At 40.3% G+C, this 19,646-nt stretch overlaps 1 protein-coding gene across 10 annotated transcripts in view; it reads right to left on the reverse strand.

Moving 5' to 3' along the window:
- Positions 1-16,993, reverse strand: part of LOC127413792 (probable E3 ubiquitin-protein ligase HERC1) — an 88,171-nt gene extending 71,178 nt beyond the window's left edge. For 4 of the 10 annotated variants that reach the window (XM_051651216.1, XM_051651229.1, XM_051651222.1 and 1 more), the window contains exons 1-22: positions 16,801-16,993; positions 14,139-15,096; positions 13,838-13,933; positions 13,415-13,645; positions 13,026-13,337; positions 12,816-12,912; positions 11,790-11,933; positions 11,466-11,593; positions 11,212-11,356; positions 9,595-9,766; positions 9,141-9,275; positions 8,124-8,289; positions 7,903-8,028; positions 7,585-7,797; positions 7,056-7,208; positions 6,823-6,955; positions 6,527-6,718; positions 5,645-5,860; positions 5,371-5,544; positions 4,402-4,516; positions 4,190-4,310; positions 3,921-4,095 (exon numbers count right to left, since the gene is read on the reverse strand). In XM_051651216.1, the coding sequence (XP_051507176.1) occupies positions 3,921-4,095; positions 4,190-4,310; positions 4,402-4,516; positions 5,371-5,544; positions 5,645-5,860; positions 6,527-6,718; positions 6,823-6,955; positions 7,056-7,208; positions 7,585-7,797; positions 7,903-8,028; positions 8,124-8,289; positions 9,141-9,275; positions 9,595-9,766; positions 11,212-11,356; positions 11,466-11,593; positions 11,790-11,933; positions 12,816-12,912; positions 13,026-13,337; positions 13,415-13,645; positions 13,838-13,933; positions 14,139-15,068 (4,174 nt within the window). In that variant the 5' untranslated portion in view covers positions 15,069-15,096; positions 16,801-16,993. Of the gene's footprint in view, positions 1-3,920; positions 4,096-4,189; positions 4,311-4,401; positions 4,517-5,370; positions 5,545-5,644; positions 5,861-6,526; positions 6,719-6,803; positions 6,956-7,055; positions 7,209-7,584; positions 7,798-7,902; positions 8,029-8,110; positions 8,290-9,140; positions 9,276-9,594; positions 9,767-11,211; positions 11,357-11,465; positions 11,594-11,789; positions 11,934-12,815; positions 12,913-13,025; positions 13,338-13,414; positions 13,646-13,837; positions 13,934-14,138; positions 15,097-16,800 lie in introns of those variants that run through there. The other 6 variants (XM_051651247.1, XM_051651237.1, XM_051651268.1 and 3 more) reach the window with 5 other exon arrangements.
- Positions 16,994-19,646: the final 2,653 nt, after the last annotated feature.

Consider the following 19,646-nt stretch of genomic DNA (forward strand, 5'->3'; position numbering starts at 1 on the left):
TAGCAGCGGTACAAACAAATGGATTAATTTCAGATTATTTTACTCTGGATAGGGGCACCCGTCAGGGTTGCCCTCTTTCCCCAATATTGTTCTGTCTTGCCCTGGAACCATCAGCAGCCACGATAAGAAAAGAGGATGATTTTCCGGGGTGGTGGCGGGAGGCGTGGCACATAAGCTTCTGCTTTATGCAGATTATATTTTATTATTAGTCTCTGACCCTACTAAATCTATGCCTTGCCTCCACAGAATTATTAATTCCTTTTCCAAATTCTCAGGATACAAAGTCAACTGGTCTAAATCCGAAGCTTTGGCTCTGACAGCGTACTGTCCAGTAACGGCCTTCCAGCCCGGCGCCTTCCAGTGGGCCAAACAGGGCATTAAGTATTTAGGCATTTTATTCCCCACAAATTTGTCTGATTTAGTCAGAGTTAATTTTGATCCCTTAATAAAAAGGTTTTCGAGCGATGTAGACAGGTGGGCTTCATTACATTTATCGATGATTGGGAAGGTTAATGTTATTAAAATTAATTGTATTCCAAAATTTAACTACCTGCTACAGTCTCTCCCAGTAGATGTCCCTGTCTCTTATTTCAAGCAATTTGAAAGCATAGCAAAGTCTTTCATTTGGAATGATAAGCGCCCCAGATTACATTTCAATAAGTTACATAGGCCGATTGACAAAGGTGGGCTAGGCTTACCCAGATTTCATTTTATTATTATGCATTCGATCTCAGACATTTGGCTCATTGGTCGCTTCCACCTGAAAGAGCCCCTCCCTGGTTCTGCATTGAACAATAACTTCTTTCCCCATCTTGCCATTGCAATGTCTTTCTACCAAGCTTCCCGGAGAACTAAAGACACATCCCATTATCTCACACATGGAGTTAGTGTGGACAAGTGTTTCCCGCATGCTCAATTCGGACATTTACCTGAACGTTGCCGCAAGTATTTGGTTAAACCCTAAACTGTGTATTAATAAGTCCCCTTTTTGCTGGACAGAATGGATTGAGAAGGGAGTTGCTACGCTGGGTGACCTGTATGAAAATGGAGCATTGAGATCCTTTGAAAATATTACACATTGGTCTGGAATTCCCAGATCTCCATTCTTCAAGTACTTACAGCTGCACCATCTACTTTGTACCATCTTTGGGTGTAGTACACAGCCCCCTAAAGCTGCAGACACTCTTGAGATGGTACTAGCGGTTTTTGGAAAGGGTCACGAGGCTTCAGCGTACTATTCCTGGCTAATTCAGAGTCTAGGGGATGGGGTTTTGACATCTCTCAAGAAGTTATGGGAGAAAGACTTGAATTTAGTACTGGTGGATGAAGAATGGGGTAAGATTTTAAAAAATGCCAAGACTATGTCTAGGGATGCAAGGATGCGCCTCATTCAATTTAAGAACCTCTAGATTGCATAGGCTTGGTCTTAAAGATACACCCACCTGTTGGCGATGCCAATCAGAGGATCAGGACATAGCCCACGTTTGGTATTGTACTAAGATTCAAGAGTTTTGGTCGAGGGTTCAGAGTTATCTCTGTGAGATTCTTAGCACTCAGATTTCATTCTGCCCCAGACTTTGTATTTTGGGTGATGGGGCAGGGGTTAACTTAGCGAACACACACATTAAAAACTGGGTCCTTACCAGTGTGATGATCGGCAGGAAAGTGATCCTTGGGGGATGGAAGTCGGCTGGTGCACCCTCATTTCATGAAAGGTGCACCAAATTGGGCACAGTGAAAAGATGTCGCATAGGCGGCTGGCAGCTTGGGTGCCTTTGAGAAGAAGTGGGGCACTTATTTGGCCTTCTTGGAGGGTGCCAGGGAGGAACAGTGGAGAGGGACAGTTTAAATGGTGTGTATGTAATTAATTGATTTGTGGAACTCTTTTTTTTTTGTAATTTTTTATGTCTGAGTATTTTTTTGGACTGTCTGCTTGTATGTGTGTCTGTTATTATTCGGTGTCTGACCACTGGGATGTGTGTTGGGTGGGTGGGGGAAGGTGGGAGGGAGCGGGGTATATTTTGTTGAAAACTGATTCCGTGTTTTCATGTGCTGTTTATGTTGATTTGAGTGTGGAATCAATAAAAATTGTTAATGACAAAAAAAAACAAAAAAAACAATGCAAGTGAATGTATTCCATTTTTTGACGGTCCAAAATGCATATTTAGGGTGCATCAAAATAATCCACACGACTCCAGTCGACAAATAAATTTCTTCTGAACACAAACGATTGATTATTTTTTAGAAACAAAACAATACTTATATACTTTTTAACTACAAATGTTCACTTCAATACATCTCTGTGAAGTGCACTCATGTGAGGGATGACGTAAGCTCGTTGGTAAAGTCACGCATCACGTGGAGGAGGCAGGAAGCATGTCATTGTTTACAAGAGAAACTTGCACAGACCGCCGTTCACAAACCAAAACAGTCCAAAACAATATAAAATAATAATAAAAAATAAAAAAAATAATTTCCAAATAATAATAATAAAGAAAACATTACTGCAGTAAATAACCATCCTTTATTTTGAAGCAATGCCATTGCGTTATCTACTTGTGCTTTTTCTTTAGCAGAAATACATAGGCTATATGACTGTGAGGAATTCAAGCCACACAAGTTGTAGTTAGGTGAAACCGAGCGAGAGCATTTACTGAGATTTACAGGGTTAACACAGTGAGACAGTGAAGTGGCGTGAAGGTGTTATTTATGCAAGCAGTGATAAGCGAGTGAATTGAGTGCAGGTGCGGTGAATTAGAAATCAGCTGATGAGAAGCAGAGCGCTGAGGGAGGTTCAGAGCCCTAGGGAGGCGTGACAATGACAAAGTTTTCACACACACCTGAGTTCGCTGGAAAAACAGCACGGGCACAGCCGATGGATACATATATCAACCCTTTGTTTCTTTCGATGGTCTAAAATCCTCAGGGGTAAAATGTTCACTGCACACCCTCCAATAGTTGAGAGAATGTAGGGGTGTACTGATATCCAGGTTCATCGCGATAAGCCAGAGCTTCAATCGCTCATGATCATGTATAGGCAATCGATGAAAAGTTCATATTTTGCCCGGCATGCATTTTCTTTAGGGTTTCTGAAGTTTGAAGCATCCAGTATACACACGCCAAACGACCATTTTGAACAATACAAATCTACAGCAAAGACAATTAAACTTTTGTACAACGCTGCTCCTCTTGTAAACAATGACACGCCTCCTCCTCCAGTTCTTACGTCATCCCTCTCATGAGCGCACGTCACAGAGATGTACAGAAGCGTTCATTTGTAGTTAAAAAGTATATAAGTATTGTTTTGTTTCTAAAAATAATCAATCGTTTGGGTTCAGAAGAACTTTATTTGTCGACTGGATTATTTTGATGCACCCTAAATATGCATTTTGGACTGTCAAAAGATGGAGGACATTCACTTGCATTATTTAAAGAGGAGGCCTGAAATGAAATCCTAAAAATCTTAAATTCTGTTTTGATGAAGAAAGAAACTCAGATACATTTTGGATGGCCTGAGGGTGAGTAAATTATAAGCATATTTTCATTTTTTTATGAAAACTCAGTTTTTTTCAATACAACACTTCATAGTGATGACATTGTTTTGAAAAGAGATACATAAAGATTCTCCAAAAACTTAGTATCCCAGTTTTGAATGACATGAGGGTGATTTCAATTTCTGGTGAACTATTCCTATATGTATATATTATGTACTGTAACACAGCACAGTGCATTTGCCCTGTGTAATGTTCAATCAATAACATTTATACAATTAAAAATCTATACGATCTCTGATCTGGGATGGGAAACAGTCAAGGTATAAAGTGTGTGTGTATGTGTGTGACAACTCCACCCAATGCCACCCAAAGCATCAGCCAATCTCAGCACACACACATGCCCTTCAGACATGCGTCAAAACTCACTTCCAGCAGTCATGACCTCATGCTCTCTCTCCTCCTCATCATCTTCCTGCTCCTGGTGTCCTTCCTCTCTTTCTCTCTCTCTGCCTCTTTCTTCCATTTCGGCCTCCTCGTCTATGGTTCGGGTGAATGAGTGCTCCTGAGGGTCCATCTCCACCGAGTCCACATTATCAGAAATCTGAACGTTGCAGACATCAATGAGAAATGACATTACGCTCATGTGATGACGTGTGAGAAGGAGAGCATCTGTGTATCTGTAAGTGAAGTTGTACCCTGCGTTCTCGGGATGACGAACGTGTCTGGATGAGCTCCATGTTCTTGCAAGCCAGGAGGCGATTCCGCACCTTAGAAACACTGCGATACACCTCTGCCAACAGCTTACATGGCTGATATCTGCAGGGAGAGAGAAAATGTGTGATAAATGTTTCAGTAGTGTCCACAGCTTGTACCAATTTCTATAGTGATGTTGGGTTCAAGGTCATACCTCCCCTCTCCACATGCCTGTCCCAGCAGCCCTGTGTGTTTCAGCAGTACAGCAAGTACGAAACGTGACACTGTGTCTAACAGAGCCTCGTTAGGCAGCGACGCACTGTCCCAATCTGTCCCAAAGGCACACACACAAGACTAAAAATCAAAGCTGTTGGCTTGAACAATTCCTAACAAATGCAAGTTGAGATAAGAGTCAACTGCCATTAATTGTGCTGTAACCTCAAGGTAGTAAATGTAGAAAAACATTGTGCCCTATTGCAGGGATCTGAGTTCAAATATGATGTATGATCCATGCTGTAGTAGGTTCAGGACAAATATAAGAAACACAACTGAACTTCTTAAACAGCAATAGCAACTGAACTTATTATTCTTTAGGACAGTGTTTCCCAACCATTTTTCCCTTAAGTACCCTCACAGCACCATCAGTAAGGCTCAAGTACCCCTTCATCAACAAGATGTGTACTAAAGGCTAAATATTATTTATATGTACTGTGTGTGTGTGTGTATATATATATATATATATATATATATATATATATATATATATATATATATATATATATACACACACACACTGTATACAGTATATATCACACACACACACACACACACACACAAACACACACGTGCAGTACATATTAGCTAAATGGTTCTTTATTGTTGTTTTTGATCAACCAACTGACTGTAAAGAACAGAAAGGATATTAAACGAGACATTATCAATGACAAATGGATTCCGTGGATCTCAACTTTAGACATGGAATAAATCAAACCAAACTCAACACGCAGTGAACGGATCTCTGTTCTTTACTTCGCATATTAAAAGATCAATCTTGGGATGTTAAGAATGGATTTCGAGATCGTTCAAATAAAAATTGCGATTAATGAGAAAATCTAAAAATGCATAACCCCTGGTTGGTAATCACTGCTTTAGGAGATAAAAAGCGAGTATGAGTGTGTCATACCCTTACTGATGGCATAGTCCTGCATGTTTGTCCACAGGCTGTGTGTGGGCTCTTTAGTTGATCCAAGGGCCAAATCCACAAGCACACTCATGTCAGCATGCAACTGACAGTCAAAGGGTCTTTGCTCCTCGTTCCCACACAGAGCCACTTCCAGCAAAGAGCTGATACAAGTATCTGAAACATGAACATACTAATTTCAGCTTTAATATCTGATCAGAGACCAGCTAACCCTGTGATCTAGGAGTTTTGCAGGAATAAAAAAGTATGTGTATACCAAGCTGGGGTATGTCAGTCTCTAAGCCATTACTGAAGAGTGGTGTTTTCAGCCAGTGAGCAGTGTGCTGTTCTTCTGGTGAGGGTGGGGCTCCCTGCAGCATTCCCCCAAGACAGCGTCCCACCAGCAGGGCTACGGTGCGCTCCAGATCCACCAACCACACCCAGCACTGTGCTAGTCCTGACACACACATTGGATCAACCAGTTCTGGGGTGCCTACAGGAAGACAGGGAAAGAAAAAGGTTCTCAGTAAATTATGTGAGTGAAATCAAAATAATACTAATTTATGTCAATTTCAACAATCAAACCTACAAGTGGTTCAGGCAGAAAATACAAATAGAATCGAGTAATTAGGTAGTCATTTAGCCGCCGTTTTATCCAAAGTTACTTACAGTGCAAGTGTGTTTCTAAAGGACACAATGATGAAACTGGTGAATTGTCCCTTCGAATGGGGTTCAAACTTAAAATCTTTGGGTTACTACCCAAGATCTTTAACCGCTACACAACAGATCATATTTGATCATTTCAGAACAACACTGCAACAAGGACCAGATCATGGTACCATGATGCCCTAGGCAAACTTAGGCACACTTCGACCTTTTGGAGTTTTTGCTGTAATATTTTGAGAATTTAAATAGTATTCAAATAAGTAGTAATTCGTCGAGGGGCCCAGTGGCCCTACTGGTCAATTCGCACTGGATGTGCCAAGGGCCTGGTACAGTCTTGGTTTACGCTGCTTGAGGCTTTGGAAGCCCAATGGCAGTCCAAGGCCCCAGTTCCTAATCCCACCCTGACTGCAGAGCAAATTCTTGTACATTTCAAAACACAGGTAAAACTGATATGAAAATCAAACCGAAAATGTTAAAGTGAATAAAGTCTGACCATGTAGAGGCCACTGTAACTCCTGTTCTTCTAGAGGTGCAGCAGCAGGAAGGAGTCTGTTGAGACGGTCCAGAGGGGGCAGCATGTCTAACAGGTAACTGAGCAGTGGCCGTGCCACCCATACAGGCAACAAAAGCAGGGACGTCACAATCTGACACAACATACTGCCTGCTGCAGACATGTAGATCACATCTACCACATCCACGAACAGAGATTCATAGAGAGAATATTAGAGATATATTTTACATATATGTTAATTCCAAATGAGTTTAAGTACCGTGTATATATTCTTATACCTTGTAGCTTCTCACGCACACTGCCATTTCCGGAGCTTTCTCTCAGAAGAGTTGCAGAGCGATTATAGATATCTGTGGCATAAGGCAGCAATAACTGCAAGTGCTTATGAAGAAGAGCCACACTACTGGAGCCCTGACAAACACAGACACACACATACAGAAGAAAATTATTCTGGCAGAACATTCCAAGACAGTGCATCTGATTTGTGTACAGATATGCATGTTGTATGTACCTCTGTAACGCAGTTGATATGGCAATAGGCCAGTAGTTGCTTCTGTAAAGAGCAAAGTAGTTCATGAAGGTGAGCTGGCTGGCTACTATCAGAGGATGATGTTCCCTGCAAGATTTTATCACTGTTCTTCTCCAGCTCTCCAAACGCCTGGTCCTGTGAGGTTCACAAACACACACGCACATGAAAACAGGCTATTGTTTAAGACTATAGGAAAGCGCAGTTGGAACCCTGTGGAGTCAACCAGTAGTATATATATGAGGCGTGTGTTGATATATATACTGTATTGTAAACACCAATTACCTAGATGCAAGTAAAATGACCAGATATCAAAAAGCCTACAAATCCAAATCAGAACCACATATGAAAGTGGCCCAAATTAGATGCGAAAAAATCTTATATGCGTTTTTAACCCATGAAACAAGATCTGATCTGTGCCAGATTTCAGTTAAAAAAAACAACAAAAAAAACACATAGGAGTTGGTTGACAGTGTAAAGGCAGCCTCGAGATCTTGATCTGCCGAGGACTGACCGTGTAAAAGCCTAGGTTCCTTAGTAGAGTTTTCATGAGGATCTCTGCCAAATGTGTGTCAGGATGTGAATCAGGGTGTGTGCCAGGTATGTGCGTTGAGTCAGAGGGTTGACTGGGAGGTTCAGAGGCATCTGGAGGAGAGCTGTAGCCTAACAGAGATGCCACATGGGTGTGATCCTGCAGGCTGGTGAGAATTATGTCCAACTGCATCCTCTGTGACAGAAAACACACACACATTCACATGAGCATGACTGACAGATGCTTATGCAAGTTAACTTTGACCATCTGTTCCTTACAAACAGGCGCACACACACATACCTGTCCTTTGGAAAGGCTCTCCCAGCGGTCTGGTCCTTGAGGAAGGAGCGAATGCAGTAGTTCCATTCTCTCTCTTAGAGGAGGCAGCAGCATTGTCGCTCCCACTGACAGAGTCTCAATGACGGCCTACAGAACAGACATAACTTTATTAAATTAAAGAAAATGCGGGTCATCAAATGCATCACACAAACACATCCAAGCACGCTACCACAAATATAGACCTCCTGGATTTCATCCGGCACTGACGCATCCATCAGTCTGAAGAGCAAATTGCGGAGTGGCCGTGCTTGACGTCCCAAGATACTGGTAGCCACGCCCCCTGCAAGCGCTAGAGCCAGATGATTGGACAAGAGCCTTAGGCACAGTTTCAAGAAGTTATGATGCTCCCTGTTAAACCAAAATCAAATTTACAATCTGAACTTCAGGATGCAAGAAAACACACTCAATATTCACACTTAATATCTTCTCTATGTTTTTTTTAAATGTAGAGTAATGGAATATTGTGGGGTTAATAAAAGTTAAGCTCAGTAGACAGCATTTGTGGCATAATATTGATTACCTCAAAAATGTATTTTTGACTCGTCCTTTTCTTAAAAAAAAAAAAAAAAAAAGCAATTAGTTTTAGTTGAAATTAGTTTTTTGTGGTAATCAACATGATGCCACAAATGCTGTCGATTGAGCTTAACTTGTATTGAACCCGGAAAATTCAAATAAATTCAAATAAAATTGGAGTTGGCTTCTAGTATGCCATCTATATGTTAGTGTACTCCTAAAAGTAAACTAAATTAAATTTCAGCAGATATCTGCATATTTAAGTCTTCCTCATCCTGGAAAATTGACCAAAAATACAAATGACTCCCACTGCACTCATGGGTGTATACAAACTTTTTGTCCAATTAAATACTCTCTAGAATGAGAAATTTTCCCTCCCACTAAACCACCTGCCTCTGATATGTTCATGGCTGTGATGTAAACTAAAGGCTATTGGCTATTTAAAAAAAAAAAAAAAAAAAAAAAAAAAGAGACAAACTCTTCAGTATGTCCCATCCTGACTTCCTGTTGTAGGAAAAACATCAACATAGGAGAAACCGTGCTTGTCAAGACATTTCATGGGGACCAGTGGGACTCAACGAAATCTCATTAGCAGCAGGGATTCTTCAATGATATTCTATCCAAAATAAGGGTCTAAACATAAGGGACCAAACTCCACTAATCTATGGTAGTGGGAGAATACACACTTGGAGGATGGAAAAGGCAGTGGTGGGATTTCGTTGTTGATGCCATCACAATATCGTTCCAGAAATGAGCGGAGGTGAGAGAAAGTGCTTTCTTCTAGGTCCACACAGTACGGCCTGTGCCATGCCACCACCTGCCTGTTTACACACACACACACACACACACACACACACAATTAATGGCTTAGATCTATAGAAATCAGACATTTTGAAAATAAAGTAACTAAAGGTCAAGAAAGGAAAAAGAGAGGAAGACACCCAAAGAACAGAACTTCTTGCCATAAGAATGCACAAACTAAAACGTTACTTGAAGAGCAATACATACACATTTATAGAATAGAATTTAAATGTGATTTATTTTGGTACTGAATGAATGATTGGACAAAATAAACATTTTCTTTTTAAAAGACTTTTGGCAGCAATTCCACTCATACTGGGGTTCAAAGGTTTTGCCAACCTGTCTCTAGGTAGAGCAGTCCATGCCAGGCTGTGGGAGGTGCCAGCAGAGATCTGCTGTATGGCCACTCCATCTAAACCAATCACCTTCTTGGGTTTGGTGATGGGGCCGGTGGAATTCCCTTGACCGCACTGGCCCATGGAGTTATTGCCCCAGGCATACACTTCATTGTCTTCAACAAACACATCCACATGAAAAAAAAACACTCTGATCAAATCCACAGTACATCAGAACAGTTTTAAACAGTTTTATAAAAAAGCACATTATTTCAGGCTTATGCATTTTGTGGTGCAGATGTGTGAAGCAGTCTGGCCTGAGCTGACAATCTGACCCCTCCATTTTGTGAAATGCACATGTTTGGTTTAAGCAAACAGCATCAAATTGTTTCTTACATCACATGTGAGGGCCCCTTGCTTCACCTTATCTGAGTCTCTATGAGTCAGCACATACCCTGCTACTAATGCTAACCCCTCTCTCTCTCGCCACTATCTCAAACTACAGTACAAACAACCCTTACAGTACAGCTCCAAGAAGTAAATTCAAAAACCCAACAACAGCAACCTATCACCAGCCATTGATCCTTCAATTTACAATAGAAAATAATGTATATTTCTATATGGAACAGACTGAAAGTGAAAACTGGATAATGATCCAAGGGAAATTTGAGGAGGAACATAAATGTAACTATATACTTTTATCATACTGCATTTATTATTTGTTATAACATGAAATACAATAAAGTATGTGCAGGAATGATTTGATGCAAGATCATTTACCACCTCATGTTGTTTCAAACCCATATGGATATCTTTTTCCGTGTTACACAAAAGAAGAAGTTAGGCAAAAGACTTATGCTACGTCCACATTTATCCGGATACATTTGAAAACGGTGTTTTCACTTTCGAAAAGAGTTTTCAAAAAGTTGCTCCTCCACACTAAAACATATGAAAACTCAGATTACCTTACTGCGCATGTAAAAAAAAATTTTAAAATATCGCCATTCCATGCACGGTCTGAAACGCAATTGTCCTCATGTTTCTTCGCCGGACAACAATTCAAAGTAAACTTCCAATGGCCTTTGAAGAAATGCAATGTGAAAGTTGTACAAAGTGACATTTATCTTTAACAACACTGTCAAAGTGGGTAGCAGGCATGACAACGCCGCTACAACATGGCTGCCATTTTGATTGTTTTGGGTTGAATGGATCACATGACTGCCTCGCACGACAACAAATAAGTCATCGTTTTCAGATATCTCCATTTTCCCTGTCAACACTATGATGAAAAGATGGCATTTTCACATTTATTCCTTTAGACAAAGCGTTTTCAAAAAGCTCAGTTTTCACTGTCAAAAATGCCATCTCAGTATGGACGGAAGGGCAAAACGTAGAGAAAAAGTGGACGTGGCCTTAGTCACAATTTACTTTCACTGCACCTTTTTTCTATACAATGAAAGCGAATGGTGACGGAGGTTGTCATTCCCTAACCTCTTAGTTTGTGTTCCATGCAAAAAATAAAGTAATACAGGTTTGGAATGACATAAGGGGAAGTAAATGATGACAGAATTTTAGATAGAGTTCTATCTTTCAATTCAAGTAAAGTTTGGTACCATCTTACCATGTGATAAAGCAAGGCAGTGGCTGTCTCCAATGGAGATGTCCACTACTCTGGTTGTAGCGAGCTCCTCAATCAGTTTTGGTCTTAGAGCCGTGGCCTCTGACGAACCACATCCAAGACATGCACCACAGCCCCAAGCATATACCTACACAATAAATACATAAACCAGGAATTAAATACACTGAACTACGACATCAAACTGCAAAGTGAGATTTTGTACGAGGTAGATTTCAATAATCAGTTTCATGACATACCTGACCAGTAGAGGTGAGGGCCAGGGATGACTGGCTGCCAGCACATACTTTGCGAATAAACATTCCCTGAAGTGCCTCCACCACCTTAGGTTTATACACGCGATTAGTGTCTCCATGACCCAGTTTACCTGGAGAGAAGCATCAACAAAGGATGATGAGTGGTTTACCTGAACATTCCATCACCCCATACATAAGCAACTCTACATACAATATTCACTATATGTGGATAAAACAGAGTAGATAACATTAGCACACCTAGTGACACAACGAACAGCACATCAGCCCCATACAATTGTTTCCTCTGTAACACTAGTGTCAACTCACCATTGTCTCCACCTCCAAAAGACCAGACAGTACGTCCATCTTTAGACAGGGCAATGGTGTGGGAGCTTCCACAGGACACCTCACCCACATTACTGATGTCTTTAACAAGTGTGGGAATATTCCTACTGTTACTGTCACCATGACCTACATAAAGTGTAGACAAACAAAAGCACTGACCCACAAACACAATACAAAGAAATATATATAATCATTTAGCTGGCAGATACAGCGTTCCTACTAATTTTCACAGATCCATTTCCATGACTTACCCAGTTGCTCACGATCACTGGATTTTTAAAATCATTTTATAGAAATTGCACCCAGAAAGAGCAATTTTGATTTTTCCAGCTTTACCATGGATATGGGAACCCTATAGATATGTAGTGTATATAGGGCTGGGTATTGATACAGATTTCCCGATTCGATTCCGATTCACAAGCTCTCAATTCGATTCCGATTTCTATTTGATTCAATATCGATTCATATGGGTATATTTCAGTTATAATGTCCCTTTTGCTTACATATGAAAGAAATTATCTCCCAGCTAATGCTAGTAATTATACAGTGGACCTTCTAAATAGGTACATTACGAAAATATTAATTTTACTATTTATATTTTATTAGCTTTTTAAAAATTAACAAATTCATGTATTCAATCAATAAATATGATATTATATTGCAAATATTATTTTGTTACATATTTACTGTTTAATTACATAATTTGTACGATTTACAGGTATTTACATTGATTTGTTGAACACGTGTTAAAAACCAGCACTGTCTCTTTAAGAAAGCCAGCATTTCTGTAAAAAGTGCCTGTAAGGCTTTATCTCATCTGTCCTATGCGTGATTAGATTAAAACGTTTCTTTTTTTTATTTTTTTTTATCAACTACTGAATTTAAACAACAAAAAGGGTATTAAAAAGAGACAAACAAAGATCACGTTGCATTGGAAAATCTATATGTTTACCCACCCCTAGTGTGTACGTGATAAATATAGCAGAAATATAAACAGTTAGAATATACCTAATCTTCCAAAGTCCCCCTCTCCCCATGTATAGAGCTCTCCATCTTCACTGACTGCAGCACTGTGTCTATAGCCCGCTGACACACAAACCACCACCTAAAAACAAACAAACACACACAAGCAATCCAAGATATTAATCATTTAAACTCACAGATATGTTCTGAGAGCCTGAAATTTTCAAGTGATGCATAACTATATAAGCCAAGTACCTTTCCTTGCAGAGGGCCCTGTATTAGTTTGGGGTATTTCTGGGTTGAGCTGTTGCCGTGACCCAACTTGCCATAGTCTCCGTCACCCCAGCTGAACACCTCACCCTCACTGGTGAAGGCCAACGTGTGGCCATCTGAGCCTTTGGATGATGAAACTTTCTTAATGGCACGGTGAGGTTCAAACGTCAGCTTCTTAAGAGTGGACTGGTTATTGGAGTCACCCAGTCCCAGGCGGCCATAGCTACCCTTCCCACACGCTCGGACTGAACCATCAGAGGAGATGACAAAAGTGCAATACTGGCCAGCTTCAATCTGAAAAATTGAAGATTTGGTCAGTAAAACATACCTGCTAGAAGAGAAAAATTGTGGGAACAGAGGAGAATACTTACAACACTATGAATGGTTAATATGAGGATGCTTTGTACCGTTTGTGCATCGCTGAAGCTGGGAGCTAGTTTTGGTTGTAGGATTTTCTCTTGAGTGCCCTCTACAAGCTGGTGGCTGCTGTTGCTGCCCCACACATACACCTCACAGGTCTCAGATACCATAGCTGCCTCGCCTGCCTGGATGCTGTCTGGACTCGCACAGGTTCTTGAGTAGTCTGAAGCCATGCGACACACCTATAACATTATGAAATCAATACTTTGGTATATGAGAAAGGGCACGTTTATTGCAAAGCTTTGGCACTTTAACACGATCCACCCATTCGCATGTGATAACATATTTAGCCCTTAAAAAGCAGTGGCATGTTGACTACACTGAACTACATAAATACATTTTCACAATAGTTTAGACCACAGTTTTTGTGTTACCTCCTCAAACAGACAAAGTGCAGCCTCATACAGGGAACAAAGGCCATCATGTGTGTGGGTCGGCTCTCTCAACTGGCTCCGATCGGCAGATGAACCCTACAACACCAGACATCCAAAACACAAGCTAACACACCTCTTGCTAGAAACAATACCATCTCTCCACTCAAACATCCCGTAATTGCAAATCCAGAATTTTTTTTTTATGTAGCATGTAACCAGGGCGAGAATGAATGTAACTAGGGTTTAATTAGCATTAACAATGGTGTCATGACAAGATTGTTGTGTTTTAGTGATTAGGTACCAGTGAATGTCTCATCTGCATTAGAATGTTCATGAAGCAGTCATATCCCATCAGTCCCTCTTGGCTCTGTGTATCCTGGCTGGGCTCAAGGCTGCTGACAACAGCCGACGCAGCCAGTGCCATTTCCACCCATTCCAGCAGATAGCGCAGTGATCCCCTTTGTGCTGCCAACCCCAGAAGCAACTCACATGCCAGCCTTCTCCCCACCACATCCGCCCCTGAATTCCGCATGGTCACTCCTTTCAAAAACGTGGTCACTTGGGCCAAGCAGTCCAAGCCCATTGGTGGAATCTTGCTCTCATTGGCCAGTGATAGCGGTGGAAGGGAGCCCACCACTTCGATGGCTGTAGTGATGACATCATTGCAGAGGTTGATTCCTGGCCCTGCCGGAGGAAGAGTCCAGCTCTGTCTGAGCAGAGCGAACAGCAAGCTAAGACCTGTCCGCACGCCCATCTCAATAAGAGCATCTGTACTAGAGCGAGGTCGCTCACTAACTGCTTGCAAATCAGCAGAACCCAGAGTGTTCTCAGTTGAGTGCTGCTGCTGCTTGACCTTGCCCTTGTCATGGTATTTGTTGGAAAGTGCATAAAAAACCCGCTGCAGGACCAACAGGCGTTTGCGCAAGGCAGATGCGAAGGGTGAGTCCGAGCAGACCGTCTTGGCCAGAGCCAGCTGACTGGCCAGCAACGCGTCCAGATAATGCTCCTGTTCATCGCTGGACAGACAATCCCGCTCGAAATCCGGCAGCTGCGGGCCCTTCAGACAGAGAACCTGCTGAGGGAGAAGAACCACCTCCTTGTTGGCCAGCAGCTTGCCGTACAGCAGAGCGACTCCTTCGCGCGTGGAGATGGACTCGCTATCCTCAGCAATCCAGGAGCTGTTGAGGTGCTCCAGCCATTTTAGTTTTACTGGCGGTATCATCACAGCCATGGTGCAATTTACATCCACAATGTCACATCTGAGAGATAAACAGGTACAGTAAATCAACTGAGCCGTGAACTGTCTCACACACATTACCAGATAAACCTGTTTTCCTTACTCAGTAAATAATGCAAAAATCAATGCATCTGTTTAAAGTAGACATTAAAAATGTCAAGAAAACTACTAGTCTAGACATTTTGGTACAATCATAAACAAAGATTTACAATCCAAAGTGGCGAGTAAACATGCATTAAATGAAATGGAAACAGCAGCTGTCAACTCAGCACTAACCTAGCTAGAGTTCTTCAGGTCTAGAAGAGCCTATGATGACACATACTTGTCAACTTGCCAAAGTAACTATCGAAATTACAGGCTTTGGATATTTAGCACGAGGGTATACATCTAGGTCTTGAATCATCGCATTGATTGTTAACTTATTTATTGATTCAGCAAACTTTCATAAGTAGGTCGACTTTAGAATTTTGTAGGTCTGATTTTGCTCATCATATACCATTGTTTGTTTAATCATATAAGAGACTAGGCCAAAAAGTATGGCACTAGTGCAATAGGCAAATGTCGTCTAATGCTTGCATGGTATATCCCTGATAATTTTCTACCGTTTTTTAATTAAAACAATCCAGCCTACAGCTCTTTAATCTTTTTAAAAACATTTCACATGACTCTATGATAACATGCGCTAAATCCAATATTTCGAAATCATATGTCTGCTAGTTCCTATCTGTTTCAAAGAGTATATGAGCATAAGTTTTATACTATATACAGCAGTAATTATTCTTATTAGGAAGATGGGTCTATACTGCTGGTAGTGTAGCAACCTCATCTACTTTTCAGATTGTCAAAAGAATACAACACCAGTTCTATAAGTTCATACTGCCAGTTATCTTATAATATCCAACTTGACTTTGACTTGAGGTTGTCAATTAATGTACTTTAGCAGCAAATCTATTTAGCCTCTCGGTTCTAGAAATTACATATCTTTCCAACTAGCCTGTATGGCAGGTGAAATCACTGTGACGTTTTCAGCTAACTGTTTAAGGGTCACTGGTTTCCAATGATTACTAGAGCCAGTTTAGCCAATCTTGGTTTGCTTAATCATCTGGCTAAACCATCCTTTCACATAGCTGACTGACGGCAAACCTTCCGTAAACTGTACTTTCTCCTGAGCCCCGTTATAAAAGACGAGAATACATGTTATTTGTGTTCAAAACGAGGATATTTTGTGCATACTTTAGTAAACAGTTAAGTGTTCACGTCTATAAGTTATAGACGTTAGCATGTTAGCATGAGTGAAGCTAACAAACCGGTAGAAGCCAGTAAGCTAAGCTAATTCAGTGTGTTTTTCACTACCATCGCATTTCATGTCGTGTCACTACATTAAATTATATGTATGTATGTATGTATGTATATGTGTATTTGTATATGTATAGCATGAGTAGCTTGTCGCAATAGCCCGGCTGTGCAGCTGCTTGTGTGTAGTTGCCAGTCTCTGATCAATCTCCTCCGCCTATGTACATGAGTCAGCTGCTGATATTTCACAGCAATATCATGCAATATCGTCCTTATTTCACAGTAAAATCAATCTAAGCATGCAGTTGGCACATATAACATTACAGTCACTGAAATGCAAGCTCAGAATATTAAACACAATGTCACATTTGAAATGGTTTGAGCATGTCGCTGTTGTGTTAATAAAGAACTGAAAGGTGAGGCTGAAGCTTACCATAAACTGCCAAAGGCCAATTCGGTGCATAAGCGAAAGATGCGTTCATGGTGATTAACGATCTCTCTGCACCTGCATGTAACAGTGCATTGAAAATGCTGGTAACCGCCGGACTGAGGATCTCGTAAGGCAGAATAATTGGTAGTGAGGAGGGCAGTGAGTGCTCGTACTCGTGCTCCGTGTTCAGTCCCTCCCTACCATTCATTACACACGCTCCACAGAACAACAGCGCTCACGAGCCTGAGCGACGTACAGTGTAAAACCATATCTGTCTGATGTATAAAATATAGATTATTCTTTATTTGAACATTTTTCATATGCAATATTTTATTTATACATTTACGCAAAATTAAGTATCACCACTGAGTTTTTCAATGAATTAAAGATAATTTGAATTTACTTGTTTAAAAAAAAAAAAAAAAAAAAAAAAAAAAAACCATTATGCAGACCACTTGGCTTTTTTGAAGGATGTGCATTATGGTTTAAAAACAAGAGAGATTATTTATTTGTACTGCACACATACAGCAGATAAGCACTTTCCAGAGTTATCTTAGCCCACACAGCAGTGTACACATATACAGCACACACACACACACACACACACACACACACACACACACACACACACACACACACACACACACACACACACACACAAAACTAAAAAACTAACAAGCAAACAGATACTGGGGTTGTGAGATCAAGAAAGTATAAAAAAGATATTTAAAAAAATTATCTTATGAATTAATTAGAATAAGCTATGCATAAATTAATTTTAGGGGTTATTCTTAGTGTGTCTACAGTAAAGAAACTTTACTGTATTCTTAAACTTTAGCTAAAATGCAGCTCTGTTTGTCTTTTAATTTCATTTGAACATTCAATCATCCTTGACCTGTCTAACCTTTCTAAGCGACAGTAGCCAAACACCATTGGGTCACTGCCCTTACTGTTAACTAACAACAGAAAAGGGTCCTGAGACCTTGTGACACTTATTAGAAAAAGGGATCAAGTGCCACTAGGAAAACATTATTATAAAATTGAGAGGTAAATACTGCCCCTGTAGGACAAAAATGATAATACAGAAACAAGGGTTTTACTATTAAATTGTGGTATGCTGTATAGCAGAGTGGGGACTGGGAAACACAAAATCACTGACATTGTTGCAACATTCTGGCATGTGTTGATGTCTGTGGATTATTGTACTTTTTTGTAAACAAATTTTCTTGGAGTTGAAAACTTAAAACTTGTCTCCAAGGGTTCTGCCTACTCTGCAGCAGCAACAAAAGCTCTGTTTTTCTCAAGAGGCAAAACAAGCCAAATCAGTGTGACAAAGTCACAACCCAGGCAGTGCTGGTTTAACCTTACAGTTGACCTTACACAATCTGGTTATGTGTTATATCTGTATGACAACATGTGACAATGCAATTGAAGATACATATTGGGGAGAAAAGTCAAAGATACATAAATTATGTTTAAATTAAATTAAAGAAGCACAATACTCCATGAAACCACTTTTTTTTTTCCCTAGGAGAAATAAGAATTATAGTTTTTATTAAAGTGTATACCCTACAATGTATTCAAAGGAAGCTTTCAAGAAATGTCATCAAAGTATGAACAGATGAATACAATGTAACATACTAAAAAATTACAACATCAAAATTGTTTTTGATATGATGAAGTTGTTGAAATGAAATAAAGTCAGCATTGAGCTATGTCTGTGTCAAAATGATCCTGCCCAGTTTCACACAAACACAAGCTTAAATTAATTACCAGTAATAGGCAGAATGTGGCAGAAAATTAAGAGACACAGCATTATGCAATGACAGCTTGTACACAGTGACTTTCTTTATGAGTCCTTAAGGAGCTTACCTCAACAGTTGACTGAGAATCAACATCCAGTTTCAGTACTGTAGTTTCAGTACTGTAGTTCCAGTAGTGTATTCTGGTATTCAAAACAGTCTTCTCTCTTATAAGTCTATAAGAGCATGTTGCAAGTGGCACTAACCACTAAACATCACCTCTGTATCTTTATCACTGTTAAACACAATCTAAAACCAAACACATGCAACACATTCTCTGAAAAATACATTCCTCTGAAACACTACACAGTTGACAGAAATAGAAAAAAGAATCAAAATCAGAAACTGGGGGATATACTGTACATATTCAAAGATTATGGATAATGAATGAATGAATGAACGTTACATTTATATAGTGTTTTATAGACACTCAAAGCGCTTTACATAGCATACGGGGACTCTCCTCAACCACCACCAGTGTGCAGCATCCGCCTGGTTGATGCAATGGCAGCCATAGTGCACCAGTACGCAAACCACACACCAGCTATTGGTGGAGAGGAGAGGGTAGAGTGATAGAGCCAATTCATGGATGGGGATAATTAGGAGGCCATGATTGATAAGGGCCCAAGGGGGGAATTTGGCCAGGACACCGGGGTTACACCCGTATTCATTTTGAGAAGTGTCCTGGGATTTTTAATGACCACAGAGAGTCAGGACCTCGGTTTAACGTCTCATCCGAAGGATGAAAATAAAGCTGAGTTTAATCAAATAAGCTTGGTTCACTTTCCATTTATAGCTTATTTGTTTATTGGTAAACAAATAACCAACAGTGGACACTATGTTTTGTATAAACATTGCACCACAAAACAAGTAAAATTACAGGTAATCACATAATTTTAAAGAAAGGAAACACAGGAGTCGTGTGGCACCATGCAAGGGTCGGATGTTTGAACGGCGAGCTCTTCGTAGTTTGCTAGTTTTAATGCTATTTGTGTCATAAACCAGTGAGATTCTATACACCCTGATTCTTAACTGTTCTATGAAGAC

Source organism: Myxocyprinus asiaticus, chromosome 2 (assembly GCF_019703515.2).
Source record: "Myxocyprinus asiaticus isolate MX2 ecotype Aquarium Trade chromosome 2, UBuf_Myxa_2, whole genome shotgun sequence".
NCBI classification, from domain to species: Eukaryota; Metazoa; Chordata; class Actinopteri; order Cypriniformes; family Catostomidae; genus Myxocyprinus; species Myxocyprinus asiaticus.